We start from the raw sequence: 23,297 nt of genomic DNA on the forward strand, positions 1-23,297 counted from the left end.
GAAACGGGCAGGTCAACCATGAAACCATGATCGATAAAGTTGGTGGTAAGCTAGGTCACGTCAGGTTGAGTTCATGGTGACCTTAATAAAATTGGAAGACATTTTTATATTGCGGCATGTGTACAATTATCACAAATTTCAAATTCCCTATTGACTGGAGCCGGTCATTGAGCTTCGCCCGTTGGAAGTCAGTAGGCCTATAAATAAAAAAAAATAAAAAATTCTATCATGACGCCTCTTTTGATAAATTGAAACTTCACAATTGGAAGTGGTGACCATTAAATGGGGCACGAGTCTCAGGCTAGACCTATGAACAAAAAGAAAAAAGGAACTTCGAAAAAATTACTACCAGTCCATGGGCCAGTACTGGACTTCCCCTCCCTCCGGACGTGCGGACCCTCCTCTGAGATGTAAGCTTAGGCCTACTCCCATAGTAAGGTGCCGCAGCTGTATGGCAGGTGTGCCGCCCGAATGGGTAACGTTTTCACGAAAAAAGAAAACCCAACGCATGGGTCACTATTTAGTGAAAAACTCTTAAATATGTGTCTATCAAAAGGAAATGTCTCCATACTTCAGGAAAACCTTCACAAGGAGTAGAATACTGAGAACAACGGTACCCCCCCCCCCGTAAAAATGAAAATCCCTAAAATGGACCATCTTGTTAGAATATTCATAGGAACATATTATCAACTGGAATGACACACTCCCGTAGGAAACAGCAGGAGTACCAGGGCGGAACCCGTTCCTTTGAGAATTGTCAGAAAGCTTTACATGATGTACTGAAGGAATCTGAGTGCCTGCAATTATATCAAAGGTGGAACTCGCGATGAGGAACTGTTGTCATGGTAGCCGTTATGATGTTATTTTAGGTGGTGCTTATAGAAAGAAAACCATGGGATTTCTCCGCCATAAGCCTCTTTGTACAGAAAATCTGGAAAATAATGGTAGGGAATGGTCCCTTGGGACATATTTTCAACGCCAAACTGTATGCAACATTATCTTATCTAACTGCTTGTGCGTACTCATTTTGAAGGATGTAGGCCTAACAAGCCATTAAATGGAGTTTTCGCCTTTACAGGGCCTATTCAGTCTTTTCAAAGCGTTAACATGGCGAGAACGCCCATTTCAAGTTCGAATATTGGTAAATTTTAGAAAATTAATTTAGACTAAACTTCATTTCTCTAATGCTTGCAAGGTGATCCCTAATCATTACATGCACGTTAAAGGAGCAGTTTTTGTTTTTCTCTTGACTAGCCGCCATGGTCCCTTTCTTTCTATATCCGCTTGAAAAATATATATGACATTGCGCCTCGCGCAGAAACCTGTAGAGTCACTTGAACGGATTGTACGGTAAACGTTATGACCAGTAAACTCATCGATGGATGATGCAAGTACAGAAAGATAAGAGGAATTCACGCCCTGGGATCGTGGCATTCGATTGATATGTAGCCAAATAACAATTTCATGACTATTTTTCTAGATCACACGTGGTTTCGATCGCCCTGGGCTGCAGCTGTAATTTTTGAAAAAAGACAGGAGTTGTTCTATGTAAACGGGCCGCGCTCATATATCGCAAAGCCACTCTCTTGTTCACCTTAGTCTAAGTCGCTCAAGCTATAACCTGAAACAACAACTCAGTCATACGTACAGTCAATATCAATGATAGAATTCCTGTGATACCATGATCGCCGTAACGGAACGGCATTTTGAATGTAAAAAAAACCTTACAAAAGTCTTTAAGGGAAGGGGAGAGGTATTTTTACGTGTTTTATTTTATTCAGCAAATACGCCGGAAGACATGCATCTGATTGAAAGTCTGCTTTTGCAACACTGTCATGGAGATAACTCATTCCTCCACGTTTTTGTCAATGTCTTACGTACATAAAAGTTCACACACCTATAGCGGTCACGGGCTTTGGAGAATCAAGTTCTGTATCGCTGATTTCAACACCAGAATCAAGAAGGTAATCGCACTTTCACTCGATAAACGCCTAATTACCGTGGCACCCACAGATATAATACTAATTTTGTTTTACGGCTCGTTTTAGTACGTAACTTCATTTATTTATTGTACTTTACGAGCATGTTTTGAAATATAACTTAATAGACAATGCCGTCAGGCTAATTGTGATGTGGAAAAAGTAGCCCCTTTGATCACTATGGGAATAGTATTAGTTTTATGATTGTGTGAACTCTTTTATCTTTACTTCGCATCTATTGTATTTATTGGAGCCACGTATTGTCTAAAAGCCCACGCCTCGACAAGATCACTCTTATCTCTCTATCTTTGTTCCCTCGTATTAAGGTACCATGTGATATGGGAGAAGCTTATCTTGGGCTATGACAGTGTAGGCTTGTCCACCTAGAAACAAATACTATGCAGTTGCAACGAACTCTACATGTCTTTTGCATGCAATGCATGAATGAAGATCAGTTCTTCTGAGCAAGGCAAAAGAGCAATCCAAAACGCAGAAGGAGGGGTAACCCTCCACCATCCATCTAAGTTACAACATGTGGTGGAGAATCCGAGTACAAAGCACACAAGCACGAAGACGAAGAACCGGCACGCAAACAAAAAATGATGGAAAGGAGTGGGCATGAAAAATATTCACGGACAATATACATACACACACACACACACACACACACACACACACACACACACACACACACACACACACACACACACATATATATATATATATATATATATATATATATATATATATATATATATATATATATATATATATATATATATAAAATGACTACGTTATGAACTGAGGCAATCGTCCGGGGGCAGAAACTTATGGTGATAGATAGATAGATAGATAGATAGATAGATAGATAGATAGATAGATAGATAGATAGATAGATAGATAGATAGATAGATAGATAGATAGATAGATAGATAGATAGATAGATAGATAGACAGACAGTGCAGATCGCCTATCTTAAAAATACGTAATCCTTAAATCAAGTTTGTATTTTGCAAGATTTAGAGGATGTTATTCCTTTTTGATCAGAAACGTTTTATTTAGAAACTAAAAGTTTATCTTACTGCATTTTTTCACACTATTTTCTTACAGTTTGGTTTGAAACTGAAGCTTTTTTGTATTCTGGGAGATATATTGGTACAGTAAAATAATACCGCGGTGTCTTAAAGGTGAAACAGTACAGTTTTCAATCAAATAATTATTGGTATTTCAACTAAAGCTATGTCATTGTATGTATTCTGTGAGGGATATGTATGTGCTTCTTTTTACACAAAGAATTGTACGAGTAAATTTTAGTGGCAGGAAAAAAAAACATTTTTGTGCTCACTCTAGATATGGCTGCGAAGTTAATTTAAGCTTTATATGAACTCTGGACACTTACCCGTGCCCAGTGAAAATAATACATAACGGATAAACTGACCCTTTGATATTCATCCAACGATACGGTGTAGTCAGTTGCTTTCGGATGTGTAGTAACTACCTGTTAATTCTTATAGATGGTGACGAAGGGACTGTTGTTAGAATTTGAGTTTGCGCAGTGTTTCTAATTCGACGGGCCATTACATGGTGGGACTTGTCATCACATTCACAGCGACGGGCAGTAACAACAAAGAGTTTAATAATATTTTGTAAAAAGAATAGGTACATAAAACGTCAACCCTTTTTATTGCCATTCGGTAAGGTTTTTCGGAATTCCGTTAATTATCTATGCTAACTTGAATCATCATCGCAAACGAGTATTAACATCAACAGTATACGAACGGCGGTCGGGTCATGAATATAGGCCTACAACCTATGACTATGGAGGTACAAAAATGCTTTGACCGACTCCGGAAGGGGTACATATATTATGACAAGAAATAGCTTCAAGACATGCAACGTTAACGTGTAAGTATAATTTTCCATTTGAAAAACAAGGAACTTCAGGAAAGACGTACTTGACACGGAAGTCATACGACAAAGACTGAACGGAAACTAAGCTTATCTACATAAATTACGTGTCAAGTACGTCTTTCCTGAAGTTCCTTGTTTTATCCATCTGACTGGAATAAAATCACATGATTTGCAAGGGGATAGATATAGCGTCTCCGGGAAATTATTTAATTACTATCAGTTTTTTACCACTTGCTTGACATATTTGACAAATCAGACTGGCCCTAAAAAGTAATCGGCCATTAGCACTTAGGGAGCCTTCAGTAATTACAGGGGGATTGGGGGAGGGTCACTTTTTATAAATCTATTTTATGGGGGTCACTTTTGACAGAAGCTGATTTTACAACCAAACCTTTGAATGTCCATTTGATATTTCTTGAATAGGAAATTGCCGACAAAATATATTAATCCTTTGAAATACATACACTTTATCGACAAGAATAATCAATCCATGGCATTTTTAGGCCAACCATATTTCTATGTGGAAATCACAGAAAGACATATAAAAGTAGGTCCACATTGCACAGATTTCGGGCCAAAGGATCTAAAAATCCTTTTGAATTTGTGAACAAACTCGAAAATTAAATTTACGTGAAATGCGCAATACGTGGCATTTTCAGGCCAACCGAATTTTAATGTCGAAATCGAAGAAGCGATTCTGAAATATCGTCATATTTCTTTCCGTGATTGTCGTTTTAGAGTTGGCAATTCCAATATCAGATTTTACATGTAACGCCATGCATCCAGCTTATATTTGATGATGATATCGATATTAGAGAACTAAACATGTATTGGCTCGAAATCCAGCATGTATGCATTGTTCACATGAAATAAGTGAGAAGATGCAAAGACCAGCGTTTTCCAAAATTGGAATAAATCGAATATCGAAATTTTGTATAGAACAGGAAGTTTCATTTGCCAATTTTCATTTTTAATGTTGACCTTGACCTGGCGTCACAAATCGATCGGATATGACAAACATAATAAACTTTACATTAAATAAACGTTTCAGAATCGTTCCTTATTCAGAATAAAATAATTAACTGATGAGGGTTGATTTACACGTAATTGATTTGCAGTTCTCTACAGCTCGATGTCTTTTCTTACTTTCTTTATTCAATTTTCCCGAGATAAAGAAGTGCCTTTATGTAATATATGCGTTTATGTAAATATCATCGACTGACAACTGTTATATATCCATAGTTGTCCTTGTGCCAGACTTTCAGATTGTGTTTAAAGTTTTTGACGACACTTTAATCGCTTCTATCCTCTGTTATGCTTCAGAAACCTGTGCACTCCAAATAACAAATATGAAAGCTCTGCATATACAAATTTATTTTGAGAGTAAGTAAACGCACCCGTTTGAAGCCATAAGAGCAGACCGAGTTAGACAAACCGAGTTAGACAGATTGCCATTAAAAATTAATCTCGTTTTGTCTGTTGTACGATATTGACGTAGACTTATAGTCTACCTAAACTCAGACCCTGAAGGAAAATATTAATATTCACTTATCCAGGGCTAGTTTTGTTCACCATATTAGGCAGCTACAGTCATTTACATACTTTGAACTCACAGAGGTGAAATCATAATTGTACAGCAGGATAAAACAGAAGTTACAAGTGACACTTGAATAGTTGGAAGTAAGAGTTTATTTGATGATTAAAGACAATTACGTACTGATAGAATACATGGGATTCGAATTAAAAGTAGGAGAAATCAGATACTTCATTTGACAAATCAAATTAGTCTTTCTGTTAAAGATATCAACTTTATCTATAGAAATATACATGTACATAAAGCCAAAGTTTCGCCATATTACGAAGTCTTGTCAGCAGCGGCCATCTTGGATGATTAATGAATATTAATGAGTTGGTAAGAGAGCTTCTTGTGTGTGAAATGTTTGCGTTTTGTTTGTGGTTGCGAAAGTCGCGAAAATATCCCACACGCAAAAATATCAAATATTCAAATATTCAAATCCCACATTCATGTTGAAAACTATTTAAGAGATATATCAAACTTTACTTTACATAGATGTATATCAAAGTTTAGACCGAGTGATCACAGTCATGGGAATAAAGTTGGTCAGAAAAGTAAACATAGGTTACCTTTGAATGAAATAATTCATTTAAGGTGTGACAGTAATGAAATAGATGATGAATTGTAAATGTTATTTTTTGAAGGAGATACATTTCTTTAAGAACAGTACTTTTTCAAAGAAATGACAATAACCATCTATCAATTTCTTCAAGTATCTCGGTTGCAATTACGTAACCATAACTAATTGTAATACCCAAGGAAAAAATATTCCAGATCGACAAAAGTGACGTCAAAGGGTATTTTCTGAAAAGCTTTTTCCCTAGGGAAATAGTTTTGACCAAATTTGGAAAAATGCCCGGTCACGTGGCCGTAGTGTCGTCTGCAGCTTTGCAACAATGGCGGGTGACTAGAACGTGATGTGTGTCCGGGATAGGTGACGACACATTCTCTACAACAGATTTTCCAACATTTTCCAACATTCCAACAGCGTAGGAACTTGAACAGCTAATCAACGGAAAAGATTGCAACTAAGGATGTCACTAGGTATGCTTTGAATATTTATTTGAAAGATAGTGGTACCACGTACAACTGAAGCCGTTGTGGAAACATCGCCCATTAAACTTGTCACAGTGGATTGTTGCGGTGCAAAATATCAAAACACATTAAAAACTATATAACAATACAACATGAGCATGTGGTGTATGATAAAACACCTATAGTGCAGCCTAGCCTTTATTCGGGCTATAGCGCCCGTCTATTACCCCTCGTGGCTGTGTGTTACCAGAAACACATCCCTATACACCTCAGCCTACGGCCTCGGGGAATAGCGATGTGTTCTGGTAACAAACAGCCCCTCGTGGTAATAGACGGGCGCTATAGCCCTCATGACCAGGCAATAGGTGTTTACTACTTTTTCATAGCAAGTGTAACTCCATCTCCAAGGAACAGCATACTAATTTCAACTCGGTCATCTGATTTCACTTTATCATTGATAGCTCTGATGGCCATAGTTTTTTCATCCATGGCTTTCGGGTCAACCACACGACCAAACCATAAAACCTGAAAATAGAAAATGTGATCGATAAATTCTTTCTTATTATTGGATGATTTAGGATGATATTTTGTGTGATACAGTAGAAACAAATTCCCCTTCGAGTCGTATTTGCGGGTGGTTTTGATCAGAATAACCTTAACAAATGCCCTGTAAAAAGATTGAATGGTTTCGCATAGTTTTGTCCGACAAAGTGCCCTGACGTCTGTGAACTCCCCTGTACAAAATTGTGTACAACAATTCAATTAGCAGTAATACTTATACCCGGTAATCACTTCCCAGTAAGTGGGGATAAGAGTACACTGTGCAGCTTGTGAACCGATACACGACGGCCGCTGTCTATGCACTAGACTTGGTTCAAGTAAGTGAATTAAAAATGATAAAACATTTTAATAGTTTCTTTTGTGTCTCTCCTATTTCATACAAACCTATTTGGAATTTGGCAGCCCAGGCCAGGTTTTCCTAGCGATTGAACGCGTCTGAGCTTTGACTTTGGGCAGTAGTGAGTTAGTTTATGTCGGATTCCAGGAGAAACTTAGACTGGCCCCAGTCGCCTGCAAGCTTTTCCCGGCAGCTGATTCACTGGCTGTGGGCCAAGGCGTTCACCACTCGATCTACGCAACAGCCTGCCATTAGTGCGATGGTCTGCTGATGTTTAGTCCTTCGATTTATGTTTTCATAATTATATGCCAACAGACTTGGAGCAAGTCTAGGAGAAATTCCCCTGTATAGCGTGCACCCCACTCATCTCGTTCACCCCACTCACGGGTTTCACATGAAAACAGAACACAAATCATCGCGTTCATCCCACTCAAACATTCACAAATCACAGATTTGAACCTTGTCTATGTATGCACCTATACTTTTCTAACGCATACCACACAGCTATCTCTTAACAATGGACTGTAGGATATTAAAGAGTGGTTTCGCGTCCGCAAAGGGCCCCCCCCCCCCATATTTCCTTGTGACAGAATGTCCACTGCTACTTTAAGCATAGCAAACGAATTGAAAACGGGCGGGGAAAGACACAAGAAACACAGAGAAGAAATGTTCGGATACTTACATTATCAATAGCTACAATTCCACCGTGTCTGACAAGAGCTAGACTTTTCTCATAATACTCCATTACGCTTGTTTTGTCAGCATCAATGAATACAAAGTCAAAGGTACCAGCTTCTCCTGCCGCCGACAGATCATCTGAAAATATCAGTTTTGTTAATCAGACAGCAAAATGTATTTGCGTTATTGCTGGCCATCTTGCTGTTCGGACATTTGCAAATTACTCGTGTTACAAAACAATGTTGTATTGAACGTACTAGTCTGTAAGAGTCTTCGGAAAACAGGAAAATTTGATGTTTGCGGCTTAGAGGCTGCGAAATAACGGACTAGTAACTGAAAATGCCTTAAAAAGCTTGTACAAACCTAATGTCTTAGATGCTGGCTGTAGCCGCAAGTCTATCTTGTGGTCAACACCGGCGTCTTTCCAGTACTGTCGTGCAACGTCGGTAAATTCCTTACTGACGTCACAGGCGACGACTTTGCCATCATCTGGCAAGGCAAGGGCACTACTGAGTGCATTGTATCCTGTATAAGTTCCTGCAAATATAATGAGAATGAATACATCATCAGACCTGAACAAAAACTTGATTTAGCTCTTACCATCTGTTCCGAATAACGCGAATGCCATAACTTCGAGGTAATAAGTGCTCCTTTATACAAGAATTGTTACCTTATTCAACAGATGAAAAGAAGATTAAAGTGGAAGTTAGGTCTACAACAACAGCAGCAGGTTGATGTATCTGTTGAAGGTGCCACTTTTATACGAAGTCAGTTAACATGCGATTACAATATATAATATATATCACGACTCTATCAACTGTCATTACTCACACGCACAGCTGAGTGGTTCTTACCTATTTCTATCGTCTTCTTAGCTTTCAACAGTTTAAGTAGTAGACGGAAGAACTGGGCGACTTCAGGAGCACAAAGCATTATCGGATTGTTCACATTGTTTATGGTGTACTGTAATTGTAAAACAAAGAATTCTGGATTAATTAGTCATCAAAACAATACTATAATCGTTAAAGTCTTGTACAAAGTCGTTTAAACGATCAAATTAATTTACCTAATAAGACGCGCTGCAGGTTTATGCTGGTACACTCGGTACCATAGAAACTGTATATTTCTTTTGATGCACTTTGATCCTTCGGTTAATTAATAGTTGTCTAGAACCTCTCCGCAGCGTTGGTATCGTACCCTAAGCGTAATTTTTTGGGAAGATACAAAAGTACGGAGAGGTTCTGGACATGGCAATCTGGTGGCCGTGTATGTAGTCAACCCAAGTCACCGTATGATTTGGACACACGAACAATAACATCATCATGTTGGTAAGTTTCAAGCGCTGAAGCAAATTGTCGTGTTGATTCTACTCACATCTTTAAGTTCAGATAACACTTTAGGTTCTCGCAAAGAGTGGTCAACAAAGTAATTCATGATCGGACTGCGTTCTCCCTTGTAACTGCTCTTCGCGATGTTTAGACTAATCCCTCCTCCTCTCATGCGGTAACCTGAAACAACACATCAGCAAACAGGTCATTTTGCATAGACATTCCTGACAAGCGATGTAAACATATAGTCCTTAAAATGAAAAGTCATGTTTACTTAAAGTGGCCATTGCTTGTGGTCGCCTCGGGGAAGATGAATCATTTAAACTCACAGCGGTAGTTAACTGCATAAAACATCTTGTGATTTTATTCTTTTTCTGTACTTTATGCTTCGAGTATTGCCACTACAGTGAGTAAACCAAACCAAAACAAAGCAGTAGAGTTTGTAATCGCGGTTAGTGTGATGTGTCCAGTATTTGTAAAAAAAGTTTATAACATATTGTAACCTACTGGCTCCATCTCAGTAAAGTAGAGAGATTGATAGCTCTGAGGTTGAACTGTTAGGTGACCTCGTACTGGGACCGGGTCCCACTCATAGCCTCGAACCAGACCCATTTGAACTACAATAAACAAGTATTATTGTTTACTGATCACTAACTGCCTTTTTCGTCTTGTTCAAAAAACTTGGTGATCATTTGCTGAAAATTTAAAAAATATAAGCAAATTTTACAAAACTTTCATTAGAGCACCAATACTTAGCCTAGACTCAATTCGTTGCGTTCGGCCTGCTTCCGTAGCCAAAAGCAACGGATGAGGTCTAGGCTAATAAGTACTATATGTAACAAGATAATAATGTATATCCGTAACAACTTATATGGCATCTCAACTTAGACATTTATGGGGTTTCCTGAAAGTATTTACACAAAATAGACGACGTTGTTTGTTAAAAAACAAGATTTTATTATTCTTTAACATTCCTATTGATAATTTATCAATACTCATAATTAATTTTTCTTCATAACTGGAAAAACCAACACAAATAAATGCCTAATTAGCCTGTGGCTTAAGTTGAAGCACCACTTCGGTGACACAAGCGTTAAGACCACATACACGGTATTTTTTAGTCCCCACGGACACCGTCGGGGGGACTTACAGCTTTGATCATGTCCGTGCGTCCGTCCGTCCGTCCGTGCGTCCGTCCGTCTGTTCACGCAGATATCTCAAAGATGCCTGGAGCGATTTCATTCAAACTCGGTACAAGGATTACTCCTTATGTCATACATTTGCACGGCGATTTTTATTATATATTATGGCCGTGTGACGGACATTTTATTAAGAAACGCGGGGACTATGTCATTGACAATTACTTTTGAAAAAAAGCTCTATTTCTAAACTGACCGCACTAAATTTGATGAAACTTTGTACAGATGTTCATCACACAGAGCTCTGATAGCACACAGTCAGTATTGCATCAATTAATTGCTAATTTTGCATATTTGATGAATTTTTGTAATTAGGGTGATAAGTTTAGAAATATCAGCAAATTTGATGAAATTTGGTTCAGATCTTTAGCACACAGTCTCATATTAGTGTACAAAGATACTTAGCAGTGTTATTTGAATGAATTGCTAATTTGCATATTTAATGAACTATCCTAATTAGTGGGCTCTCTCCAGACCCACTGCATCAAATTTGATGAAACATGGTACACAGATGTTGATCTCTCAGTACTGTAATACTGAATGAAGACATTAAGTAGTATCATGTCAGTCAATTGCTTATTTGCATATTTGATGAACTTTCATAATTAGTGTGATATATCTAAAAATGCTGCATCAAATTTGATGAAATGTGGCACAGCTATCGATCTTTTGGTGGTGTAATGATGTGCATAGATATGTAGTAGTATCATGTTAATTAACTGCCAATTTGCATATTTAATAAATTCTCGTAATTAGGCTAATTTGTCAAGAAATGGTTCATCAAATTTCATGAAACTTAGTACAGATGTTCAGCCTACCTGGCTTTAACATTTGAATGAAGACATTTATCAATGTCATTCAAATTAATTGTTCATTTACATATTTAATGAACTTTCCTAATTAGGGGGCTATGTCCTTAAATACTGCATCAAATTTGATGAAACTTGGTACAGATGTTAATCTTTCGGTACTTTAATACTGTTCAAAGACATTAAGAAGTATCATGTCAATTGATTGCTAATTTGCACATTTGATGAACTTTTATAATCAGTGTGATATGTCTAGAAATGTATTAAATTTGATGAAACATGGTACAGATGTTGATTTTTCAGTAGTGTTATGGCATGCAAAGATAAGTGTTAGTATCATGTCAGTAATCTGCTGATTTGCATATTTAATAAATTTTCGTAATTTGGCTGATATGACGAGAACCGATTCATCAAATTTCATGAAATTTGGTACAGATGTTGATCACACATTGCTTTAACATTGAATAAAGACACTTAGCATTGTCGTGTTAAGTAATTTTTAATTTACATATTTGATAAATTTTCCTACTTAGGGTGAATTGCCCAGAAACATATCATCAAAGTTGATTAAACTTTGTTCAGATGATGATCTAACAGTGCTGTAATACAATTCATCGATAATTAATGGTATCGCTTATAAAATGTGGTACATGTGATAATCTGTCAGTGTTATAATAGAATGCAAAAATGTTTTGCAACATCCTGTCAAATAGTTACTAATTGACTTATTTAATGACTTAAAGAGCTACTCAATGTTCAATCCAAGATAGATGATACTGTGTTTGAAAATAATATTGTAAAAGACTTAGAAAATCATGACTTGGAATGTGAAATGTGTCAAGATGATATTCCTATTTCAGTAAATAAAGAGATAAGTCTGGAAGAAGTGAGAAATTGTGTCCAACAGTTGAAAAATAACAAGTCACCAGGTCCAGACGGCCTTGTTAATGAAATGTTCAAGTATAGTAATGAATTAATTATCAATTGTTTGTGTGATTTATTTAATCTAATTTTGTCCAATGGAAATTTCCCCGAAATCTGGTGTAAAGGGATAATATATCCTTTGCATAAACAGGTTCAATAATTTTAGATGCATTTCTTTATTGTCAACTATGAGTAAAATATTTACTAAAATTTTAAATGACAGACTTGTAAAGTGGGCAGGTGCATCAGATATTATTGTTGAAGCTCAAGCTGGTTTTCGCAAACAGTACAGTGCCATAGATAATATATTTTCTCTACAGTCTTTGGTTCAGAAATACTTATCTCAGCGAAAAGGTCGTTTGTATTGTGTTTTTATTGATTTTTCCAAGGCCTTTGATAGAGTTCACCACACATATCTATGGCATAGGCTTATTACTTATGGACTGCATGGTAGAGTTTTAAATGTCCTTCGTTCAATGTATAATAATTTAAAGTCATGTGTATTGTGTAATGGTGGTTTAACTGATTATTTTGACTGTACTGTAGGTACTAGACAGGGCTGCATGTTGAGCCCCTTTTTGTTTAGTTTATTTCTCAATGAACTTTCGTCATACATGGATATGCATGAAAACAGTGGTGTTTTTGTCAACAATGATTTTCCGAATATGGGTATTTTTATGTATGCTGACGATGTGGCTGATGTGGCCAATTTACCTATTCTGTTAAAAAGAAACTGAATCAGCTTGAAGTCTTTTGCAAACAGTGGTGTATGTTTGTTAATCTTAAGAAAACCAAAATTATTGTTTTCAGAAATGGGGGCATTTTAAAACGTTATGAGCGATGGTTTTTATGGCGGAGAAATAGTGAAAACTGTAAAGCATTATAATTATCTTGGAATGTCATTTCCATCCAGGTTATCCTGGACACCTGCAAAACATCAATTAGCGACAAAAGGGAAAAAGGCATTACATCAGATTGAAATAGTTATTAAGAAGTTGGGAGGGTTACCCATAAAAGAAGCGTTTAAGCTTTTTGACTCGTCAGTTGTACCCGTAATCTGTTACGGTGCTGAAGTCTGGGGATTTGATTATTGTTTGGATATTGAGAGAGTTCAGTTCAGTTTTTGTCGTTTTCTACTAGGTATAAATTCAAGTGTAAATTCTGAAGTCCTTCTAGGTGAATGTGGGAGGTTTCCTTTGTCATGTATATATATAAAGCGTTGTATTTCTTATTGGTTAAAACTTTTAGAAATGAACACCACCCGCTATCCGAGAGCTTGCTATGATATGTTAAAAAGATTAGATTCTGTTGGGAGGATTACCTGGGCATCAAAAGCAAAAGATTTATTATTTAAATACGGGTTTGGGATAGTTTGGATTGAACAGCCGGTTGGGAATAGGAAGGTCTTTTTAAGTTTATTTCAAATGAGACTACTAGACTGTTATAGACAAGAATGGACAGCCAGTTTACATGAATCACAGAGACTTCGCACATATAGACATTTTAAGTCTTTATTAGAACCAGAATTGTATTTATCTTCCATCAGAATTGCAACATTTATATTTGACCTGGCTAAACTCCGCTCATCGAGTCATACATTAGCTATTAAAGTTAGAAGGCATTCAAAACCCATTATTCCGGTTGAGCAAAGAGTATGTTGCTTTTGTTTAAGTAAAAATGTGTCAGTTGTAGAAGATGAATGTCACTTTGTACTGTTCTGTCCTTTATATGAGCATTGTAGAATGGATTTAATTCCGGAAAGATTTCGACTTTATCCTACTTATGATAAGTTTTTTGCTCTCTTGGCATCTGAAAATCAGTGTACTCTGTATAAGCTATCTATTTTTGTACACAAGGCATTCAAACTTCGAGAAGAGTTTCTTTTGCAGTTAAATAGTAAAAATAATATTGTAAATTCGGTTTTCTCTCTTTTCTTCATATCTCTGTATCATGTACGTTTTTTTGTTTGTGACGGGCTGAGGCCCAAGTATTTGAATAAAGATTACTTACTTACTATTTAATGACCTTTTGTAATCAGGGTGGCAGCCCACATTGGTGTTACGATGTCACCACAAGCAACTCATCTTTAATCACATACCCAATTATTAATGAACCGGACTCAATCGTCTCCAAGGACTTGTAATCAAAGTAGTCATTAACAAGTGGGGACTGTGTCGTCAACGATGACTTGTTTAATGAAGGGGTGGAGTGATCGTGCTGGCGCTAGTAATGACAACAATCAGATTCTATAAGACACGGAATTCGGAACTAGAAGTACGTATCACACAAGACGTTCCATCAATTTCGTACTAACAGGGTGCACGTTGGAAACCAGTATACGTACGCATATGCAAAGCGTCGGGGAACGTGAAGGTCACTATATAGAATGATCTATGTAGTCTCGAAGGGAGGAGGTGGAAGCGTCTCGATTTTACCCTGTAGTATAATGTAGTAATGTAGTATACAAGATATAATCAGCCATTTATCCTACCTATTAAACATCCTATGGCGGTACCGACAGACACAGCTCCCGCCAGTGCCAGCATTGCAGTCTTGCTGTCTGCTTTAAAAGACGTGAAGAGTACCATTGATGGCAAGGCAGCTTGTGCGTGCAGTCAAGTATCCTAGAGGGTGACCTAGTTTTTTCCACATCGGTATGTAAATAAGGTCAACGTATGTAAATATCTTAAACTCCAATCATGGGGGCCGCCTACATGTCCGTCCCCCGGGGTGGGGACGGAGAAGAGGTGTCTTGGTCTCAGCATCGACTTAAAAAATTGCCTCAGCACAGGTTTTTCTTGCCATTGTTTATTTTATTTTACATGTAATACGTTAGACTACGATATGTATCAAGTTGCCAATAATTTATACTGCCAACCTTTGGTGTCTTGGTCGTTCACTGGTATTGTAAGTGTCCTTTGTCAATCTTACGGGAAGTTTTGTCACTTTGTTGCGTCTATTATCTGATGTGTTTGATTGCCTAATGCGCCAAAGCAAGACGCGAGACCCAGTTAACATAATAGTCCGTGGGATGGAGGGGCCAACCGTCCACCCCCCTAAACCTACTACATGGGTATTTTTTGTTCTTTAGGATCAGCTGAACTAGAAAAAAAAGATGTTAACATTGGATATTTTGGGATGCACTACCTCTCTGGGCTGGTTTTTGATTTGCATGTACCCCCGAAAAATGGCGAAAAATTGGTAGGGGTATGGGGTACTCTATCCTCCCCTACATTAAGTAAACTAGCATGAAATAGCACAAACGTTACATTTTTGAAAAGCTCAGATACTACTGCTCTTTCTGAGAAACACCAACTTTAGCAAAATAAATTTGTGTATATAGAATATAGAACGTAAAACTTTGGGGTATGGGGTAGGTTTTGGTCCTATTTCATGAATACTATAAAAGATGTTGCATATTGCAATATATCATTTTAAAGAATAATAATTACCTTTCTAATGATACCCCACTAGCCACGTTAAATTAAAAAACCAGCTCTGTACACGACTTACAAGAAGACAGGTTTAACAAATACGTATGCGAGTTGGCAATACTGTGATTTTGCGGTACCATTCAAATATGACTGATATAGCTACAGAATCCCAATATTTTTTCTGTTAAAAAATCATTTCATGTTTCTAACATGTACCTGTCTCAAATAAACAAATTTAATACAAAGCATTGCCCTCTGTATTATGTCTAAGTAAAGAATTGGTAGATCAGTTTTGACAGTAATTTGCGACACAAAACTTTGGGGTATGGGGTAAGTTTTAATCCTATCTCATGAAACTATAAAAGATACTGCATATTGCTATATATCATTTAAAAGACGAATTAATCACCTTTTTAATATTACCCAACTGGCCACGTTATGTTTGAAAAGAAGATCAGCAGACGACTTACAAGAAGACGGGTATAACAAAAACGAATGCTCGCCGAGTGTGCAATACTGTGATTTTGCGGTACCCTTCAAAATATCGACTGTTACAGCCACAGGATCCCAATATTTTTTCTGTTAAAAGTTTATTTCAAGTTTTTAACATGCTCCTGTATCAAATAAAACAAATTTAATAAATAGCATTGCCCTTTGTATTATGTCTAGATAAATAATTGGTAGAATTTAGATTAGTTTTGACACTGTAATTTGCGACATCAAACTTTGGGGTATGGGGTAAATTTTAGTCCTATTTAATGTACACTATAGAAGATATTGCATATTGCAAAATAACATTTTTAAGAGGAATAAATAACCTTTCTAATGATACCCCATAAACCAGGTCAAGTTAAATAGTAATAATAATAATAATCTTTATTCCAAAGCCACCGGCCCTTAGTACAATAATAACCAATTACACAGAAAAACTAGTGAGGTCAGGGGTTCACCTTAAAAGAACAAAACGGTGAACTTTGAACTTAACATCATGCAATATCATACAAAAGTACCAACAAGAATTTAGACACATTCCTATTCATTCATAGAGGAAGCCCTCTTTTGAAAAGCATAAAACAGATATCGAGCACAGTTTCTGATGATGTCTGGCTTTGTGTTATTCATGAGTGCAATAAATTTATACTGTGACAAAGGTTGTTGCGTGTAAAAACTAGGAATGTACTGAGTTCTAAGGTCATTATACAGTGGACAAACAAAAAGAAAATGGAATTCGTCTTCAACAGCATCAAGACATACTGGACATTTTCTCTCATTGAACTGTAAACCAAGGTGTCTACCCTTCTCTACCATCAACGGGTGAGCGGAAACTCTAAATTTGAACAGTGTCAAGCGGAAAATGGATTTCATTTCAATCTTAAGATATTGTTCAGCAACTAAACTTGTTTTAAATACTTTATAATTACTCAATTTAGTATACGAATTTATTTCGTCACTCCAATTTTGGAAGTCAATATCTAAGCAACGTTGACGAAAGCTATTAACAAATAAAAGTTCATTTCCAACCCCTTGATTATACCATGCTTCAGCAAACCCGTATGAAAATAGAATTGCTTTCACATGCTTTACCCAACACTCCTTATTTGAATCAGCTAATTTACATTGGAGATGGTAGCAATGAAAAACATAACGATTTGTGTTCATCTTTAAAATTCTTAACCAGTATTTGATAACTCTAGTTAAACGGATAGCTCTCAAAGTTGAACGACCCATTTCTCCTCTTATCGAAGCATGAATATATAATGACTGTGATGAAAGCAAAAATTTACAAAACTTAATGTGAACATTTTCTATTGCTGGCGCTTCAATATAACCCCATATCTCACAACCGTAATGTAGAATTGGTAGAATTTTTGTATCAAATAACTTAAAACATAAATTTAAGGGTACATGACCTAATTTCTTTACATTTATCATCAGAGCATGGAGAGCTTTTGTTGCCTGATCGGCTAGCTGTTCCACAGCTCTTGACCAAATACCTCTTGATGAGAGCTTTAAACCAAGATATACATAGTATGGAACGGTTTCAACGACACAACTTCCATAAAACCATTTTTCGTAACTTCTAAGTATACCACCGTTCCTGAAAACTACAACTTTGGTCTTACTTAGATTAACCCTTAATTTATATTTATCACAATAAGACTTTAATTTTGAGAGTAGTCTCTGTAATCCAATAGCGTTATAAGATAGTAAAACAAGATCATCGGCAAATAATAAATAGAAAAGTTTGACAAGACCAATTGAACACCCAACGTCATCACCCAAAATATGATCTGCACGGAGTTCATTATGTAAATCATTGATGAAGAAAGAAAACAGAAAGGAGACAGGATGCAACCTTGTTTCACACCGACAGGACATCGAAAAAATCTGTTAAACCAGAGGGGTTAAAACGCTTGCCTTCACTTCTTGATACATAGAATGTAGTTAAATAGTAAGCTCAGTAGATCACTTACAAGAAAACATGTTTGACAAAAATGCATGTGGGTCGCAAAATCGTGATTATCCGGTACTCTTAAAAACATGACCGTAACAGCTATTGAATCCCTATATTTTTTCTGTTAAAATTCCATTTCTTATTCTAGATATCCCAAGGCTTCTAAAAAATACAGGTATGTTATCCTGTGGTATGGGAGGTGCACGTAGACGCCCCCTCTAGCCCACGGCCTGATGGATTGATAGTGATGCTTGCTGTATCAGTAAGACAAGGAGGAATAGAAAATTTTCCAAATATGTCTTATCAAAATTATTTTATAGAAAAATATTTAAAAAGTGATTTTTAAAAATAGATAATCATCAACAGTCTATTTTCTTTAAGGAGAAAATGACAATATGACTATGTGGGCGCGTTTTAAAGCCTTCTTTTAAAAGTTGTGCATTATTTCATTGCATACCAATAAAATGATCATGCACGATATACCAGTATAGCAAAACTTGCAAGTTTAGTGACTGCAGATAATACTGCATGGTAAATACCCAATTTTGACATTTATTTTCTTCTTCAGCACATCGCAGTTAGTAAATAACATTTATAAATCTGTTTGATTTGCTTCATTGGAAGAAAACCTTAGTTGTCATATTTTCTTCCGGTTAAAAATACTGAATTACCAGAAAAAAATTGATTTAAAGTTATCAAAAAATATGACATCATATTCTTTTACTAAAACCTTATGCATATTAGAAAGACCAGTATCTAAGCTTTTTAAAACTATAAGGTATATGGCATTTCAAGCCAGTTTACTTCATCAGGGAAAGAATGTTGTACCCCTACCCCTAGGTTTTGCACACCCCATACAGATACACACAATTCAAAATTGACTCAAGAATTGTGTATTGTTAAATATCTAAAGTTAACACTTTTTTCTTGTTTAATATGTCGGAATAAATAATTTAAACACAAAAGCTGTCAAATTTTGCTTAATAAAAAGTAAATCACAATCGTTACATGGTATTTGGGGTAAAAAAATTCAAAATTGTCGAAAAAATTCATTTTAAAGTCGTCTTATTTTATGTATACAAATTAATTTCGCTAAAGTTGGTTTTTCTCATAGAGAGCAGTATCTGAGCTTTCAAAAATGTAAGGTTTGTGTTATTTCATGCCAGTTTACTTAATGTAGGGAAGGATATAGTACCCCCTACCCCTACCCATTTTTGCAGTATGTTTTATGCACAATACAGAAATTTACGAGTTGGTTTATTATGCTCATGATATAAATTCTGTTTTCATGCAAAACAAAATCGCTCTTACAGACTTTCATGCAAATCACTGTTTATGTGAATTGACTTAAACAAAATGCGGTCATCGCATTGCATTCAATAATTTGTTCTTTCTGGGGCTTGTGGAACATCTTTCTGGTGCCCCGACTCGGAGATAAAGTGGCACATGACCATTCATCGCGGGAATAATCTATTGAAATATTTTGGATAATAGCGGGAAGGATGCGGTTGATAGTCGTGAACACCAACGAAAACGACGAAGAAAAATAGAGAAAAATGCCTATTAGAATGCATACGAAATGCATTTCCGTCGCATTCACACAAGAAATTGACCTTTTTAATCTACCAATTCTCAGGTGGCTAATAAGCTCAGAACCCCCGTAAATTATACATTTTCTGAAAGCCTAGCTAAAGGGGACCATTATGTACATAACTATCACGTGACAGGTAATTTGCATTACTTTTCAAAAATCGGTTTTCCCTATGTTTGTCTCAATACTTCAAAATATCTGACTCAAACTTTCTGGAATGCAAGCTGTCACATCGCTCTTCCAAAGTGTGTCTCAGATTTTTTATATCTTGCTTAGTTTTTTTGAAGCACAATTTTCAAGATATCAACTAGGCTCAAATTCACTGCTCTGGAAGTTTTTCTAGCATAAAAATTGTTTTAGAAGGTTTAAAAAAATTCTGAGACACACTTTGGAAGATCATAGGACAGCTTTCACTCACACGTCTCAAAGCATTGAATCAAAACATAGGGAAAACCGAAATTTGAAAGGTTATGCAAATTACCTGTCACGAGATAGTTATGCAAACAATCATCGGGTGACACTATGGAAAATAAAATGTTCCCCTATATCTAGGCCTTCCGAAAATATATAATTTACAGGGGTTCTGACCTTGTTGAACCACAATTTTTTGTCTTGGAACCTTAAATGTTCTTCATTTCAGTGTCAATGATCATTTTTCCATGAAGAGAACAAATTTTTGGAAATGAATGAATGAATTTCATTAATAAACGGTAATTATCCACAGAGTTAAGTATTCAAACAATTATTTTGCATAAACATGAATTCCGTTTTAGTACATTTAGTATCCGATAGTGGTGAACTTTACAACAGTATCTTATAAGTAGGACCAGATATGAACTGAATATGCTCACGTGTTTTACAACAGGTTTATTAATAGTAGTACGCTTCACAGAACAATGAGATATATGTTATCACTATATGTAGCAGTTTTTTTTTAAAACTTCGCACAGTACTCTCAGAGTTTAATCACTAATTACAAAACTTTATTTAATATGCGAATGAGCTGTCAATTAACTTGACACTGCTCTATGCTTTATGGGACAATTAGATATCCATCAGATCAACATTTGTAGCACGTTTTATTTAATTTAATGCTGTAATTTTAGAGTAATATCACGTATTACAAAGTTCATTAAATACGCAAATAAACCCTACATTAACTTGACACTGTTCAATGATTCATAGCACAATTAAATATTTATCAAGTCAATATCTGTAGCACGTTTCACCAAATTTTAGTGCCGAAATTTCAGAGTTATATACCTAATTACAAGTTTATTAAATATGCAAATGAACCCTTTATTAACTTTATACTACTTAATGCTTTACAACACACTTAGATATCTGTCGGATCAGTATGTGCAGCAGTGTTCATCACATTTGATGCAGTTATTTCGGAGTTATATGACTAATTATAAGACTTCATGGAATATGCAAATGAGCTAATTATTAACTTGACACTGCTCAATGCTTCTCAGTACAATTGGATATTTATCAGATCAACATCTGTAGCAAGTTTCATCAAATTTAATGCTTTAATTTTGGAGTAAATCACTAATTACAAAGTTCATTAAATATGCAAATGAACCCTTAATTAACTTCACACAACTAAATGCTCTACACTACAATTAGATATCTGTCTGATCAGTATCTGCAGCAGATTTCAGCACATTTGGTGCAGTTATTTTGGAGTTATACCACTAATTACTAAACTTCATAAAATATGCAAATGACCTATTTGTTAACTTGACACTGCCAAATGCTTCTCAGTACAATTAGATATTTATCAAAACAATATCTGTACCCAATTTCACTGACTTGGGTGCTGTAATTTCAGAGTTATATACCTTATTACAAAGTTCATTAAATATGCAAATGAACCCTTAATTAATTCTACACTACTAAATGCTTTACACTACAGGTAGATATCAGTCGGATCAGTATCTGCAGCAAATTTCATCACATTTGGTGAAGTTATATTGGAGTTATATGACTAATTACAAACCTTCATAAAATATGCAAATGAGCTATTTATTAACTTGACACTGCCTAATGCTTCTAACTATAATTAGATATACAGTCAAACCTGTCATAGTGGTCACCCTTACAGAGCGGTCACCTCTTTATAGTGGTCAATTTGTGGCAGTCCCATGGCATTTTACATGTTAAAGGCCCTCTACAGAACAGCCACCTCTCTTATGTGGTCAGTGGTCACATGGAATTGCTCCATTTTGGTACAAAACCTGTATATAATGGTCAGTATATCTGACTCTCAATGACCGCTATCAAAAAATGCTCAGACTGGAATGCACAAAATAAGTCTTCTTTTACTGATTTTACATCTGCATTACAAGCTTTCAGAAACTAAATAGCTGTTCTATGTTTTTTAACAGATTTATGTTATGGACTTTTATAATTGCTTTTATCTTTCCCTAAAGTCACCACTTAGCGCACCACCTGCACAGAAAGTAATGCCACACCCACCCTCTATAGAAAGGCCACCTCCATATAGTGGTCACTTTTTCTTGATCCATTGAGTGACCACTATACACAGGTTTGACTGTATCTCAGATCAATATTTGTTGCACGTATCATCAAGTTTGGTGCAGGAATTTCAGAGTTATCTCACTAATAACAAAAGTTCATTAAATATGCAAATGAAAAGATAATTGACATGACACTCACAGTATCATCATAATGTTCTTAGATTGTCATCTGTGAAAAGTTTCATGAAATTTTGTGCAGTATTTCTTGGTATATGTCTACACTGTCATTACCGTCTCCATAGGGAAACCATTGTATGGAAAAATTCGATATTGCATAACTTCATGAATATGCAAGCCACACTAACCAAAATCTAATCAGTTCTTGCAAGTACCACATGGTACCTGTGTACCAAATCTGACTTGAATCTGTTTTGGCGTTTTTGAGTTATCGTGTAAACAGACAGACAGACAGACACACACACACACACGGACAGACAGACAGACATCGCTATGACAATAGCCCACGTGTTTACACACGTGAGCTAAAAATGATGGCGCAGCCACGATCTTGGGTTTAATAGAGGAATCAGGAACCTTGAATATTTCCTGAAAAATATTCATTTATCTGTTTATTTATTTGTTTGTTTATTTTCGGCTCTCCCACTGTCTTCCCTTTCTGACCATTTTCCGTTGTCTGTCCTATCCATGAACATTCCATGCATCTATCTCTATGCCTACGTGCCTTCCTATCTCATTTTTCCTTCTGTCTCTCCCTCCATACCTATCTACAGGTATGTCAAGTATAAGCAGCACAACACTGTTCCCCGTAGAAGACACGCCTCCACAAAAAAGATATCCCAAACATTACAGACACGCTTTAAAAATTACACAAATTTGACTTTGTAATTGCAATATGAGGTTTCATTTCACAACCAACTGAAGAAATATCTCAAGAAGAACAACAGATAAACAGATAATCATACCAACATACATG

The 23,297-nt window shown here is 36.1% G+C and overlaps 1 protein-coding gene across 1 annotated transcript; it reads right to left on the bottom strand.

The window, feature by feature from the left end:
* Positions 1-5,561: 5,561 nt before the first annotated feature.
* LOC139121407 (probable caffeoyl-CoA O-methyltransferase 2) lies at positions 5,562-14,971 on the bottom strand. The gene is made up of 6 exons (XM_070686243.1): positions 14,829-14,971; positions 9,452-9,585; positions 8,932-9,040; positions 8,441-8,614; positions 8,082-8,215; positions 5,562-7,026 (listed from the first exon to the last, which is right to left on the bottom strand). Exons 1-6 carry the CDS (start codon positions 14,923-14,925, stop codon positions 6,874-6,876), a joined length of 801 nt encoding a protein of 266 aa, XP_070542344.1. The 5' UTR covers positions 14,926-14,971; the 3' UTR covers positions 5,562-6,873.
* Between the last annotated feature and the right edge of the window lie 8,326 nt (positions 14,972-23,297).

This window comes from Ptychodera flava, chromosome 21 (genome assembly GCF_041260155.1).
Source record: "Ptychodera flava strain L36383 chromosome 21, AS_Pfla_20210202, whole genome shotgun sequence".
NCBI lineage: Eukaryota > Metazoa > Hemichordata > Enteropneusta > Ptychoderidae > Ptychodera > Ptychodera flava.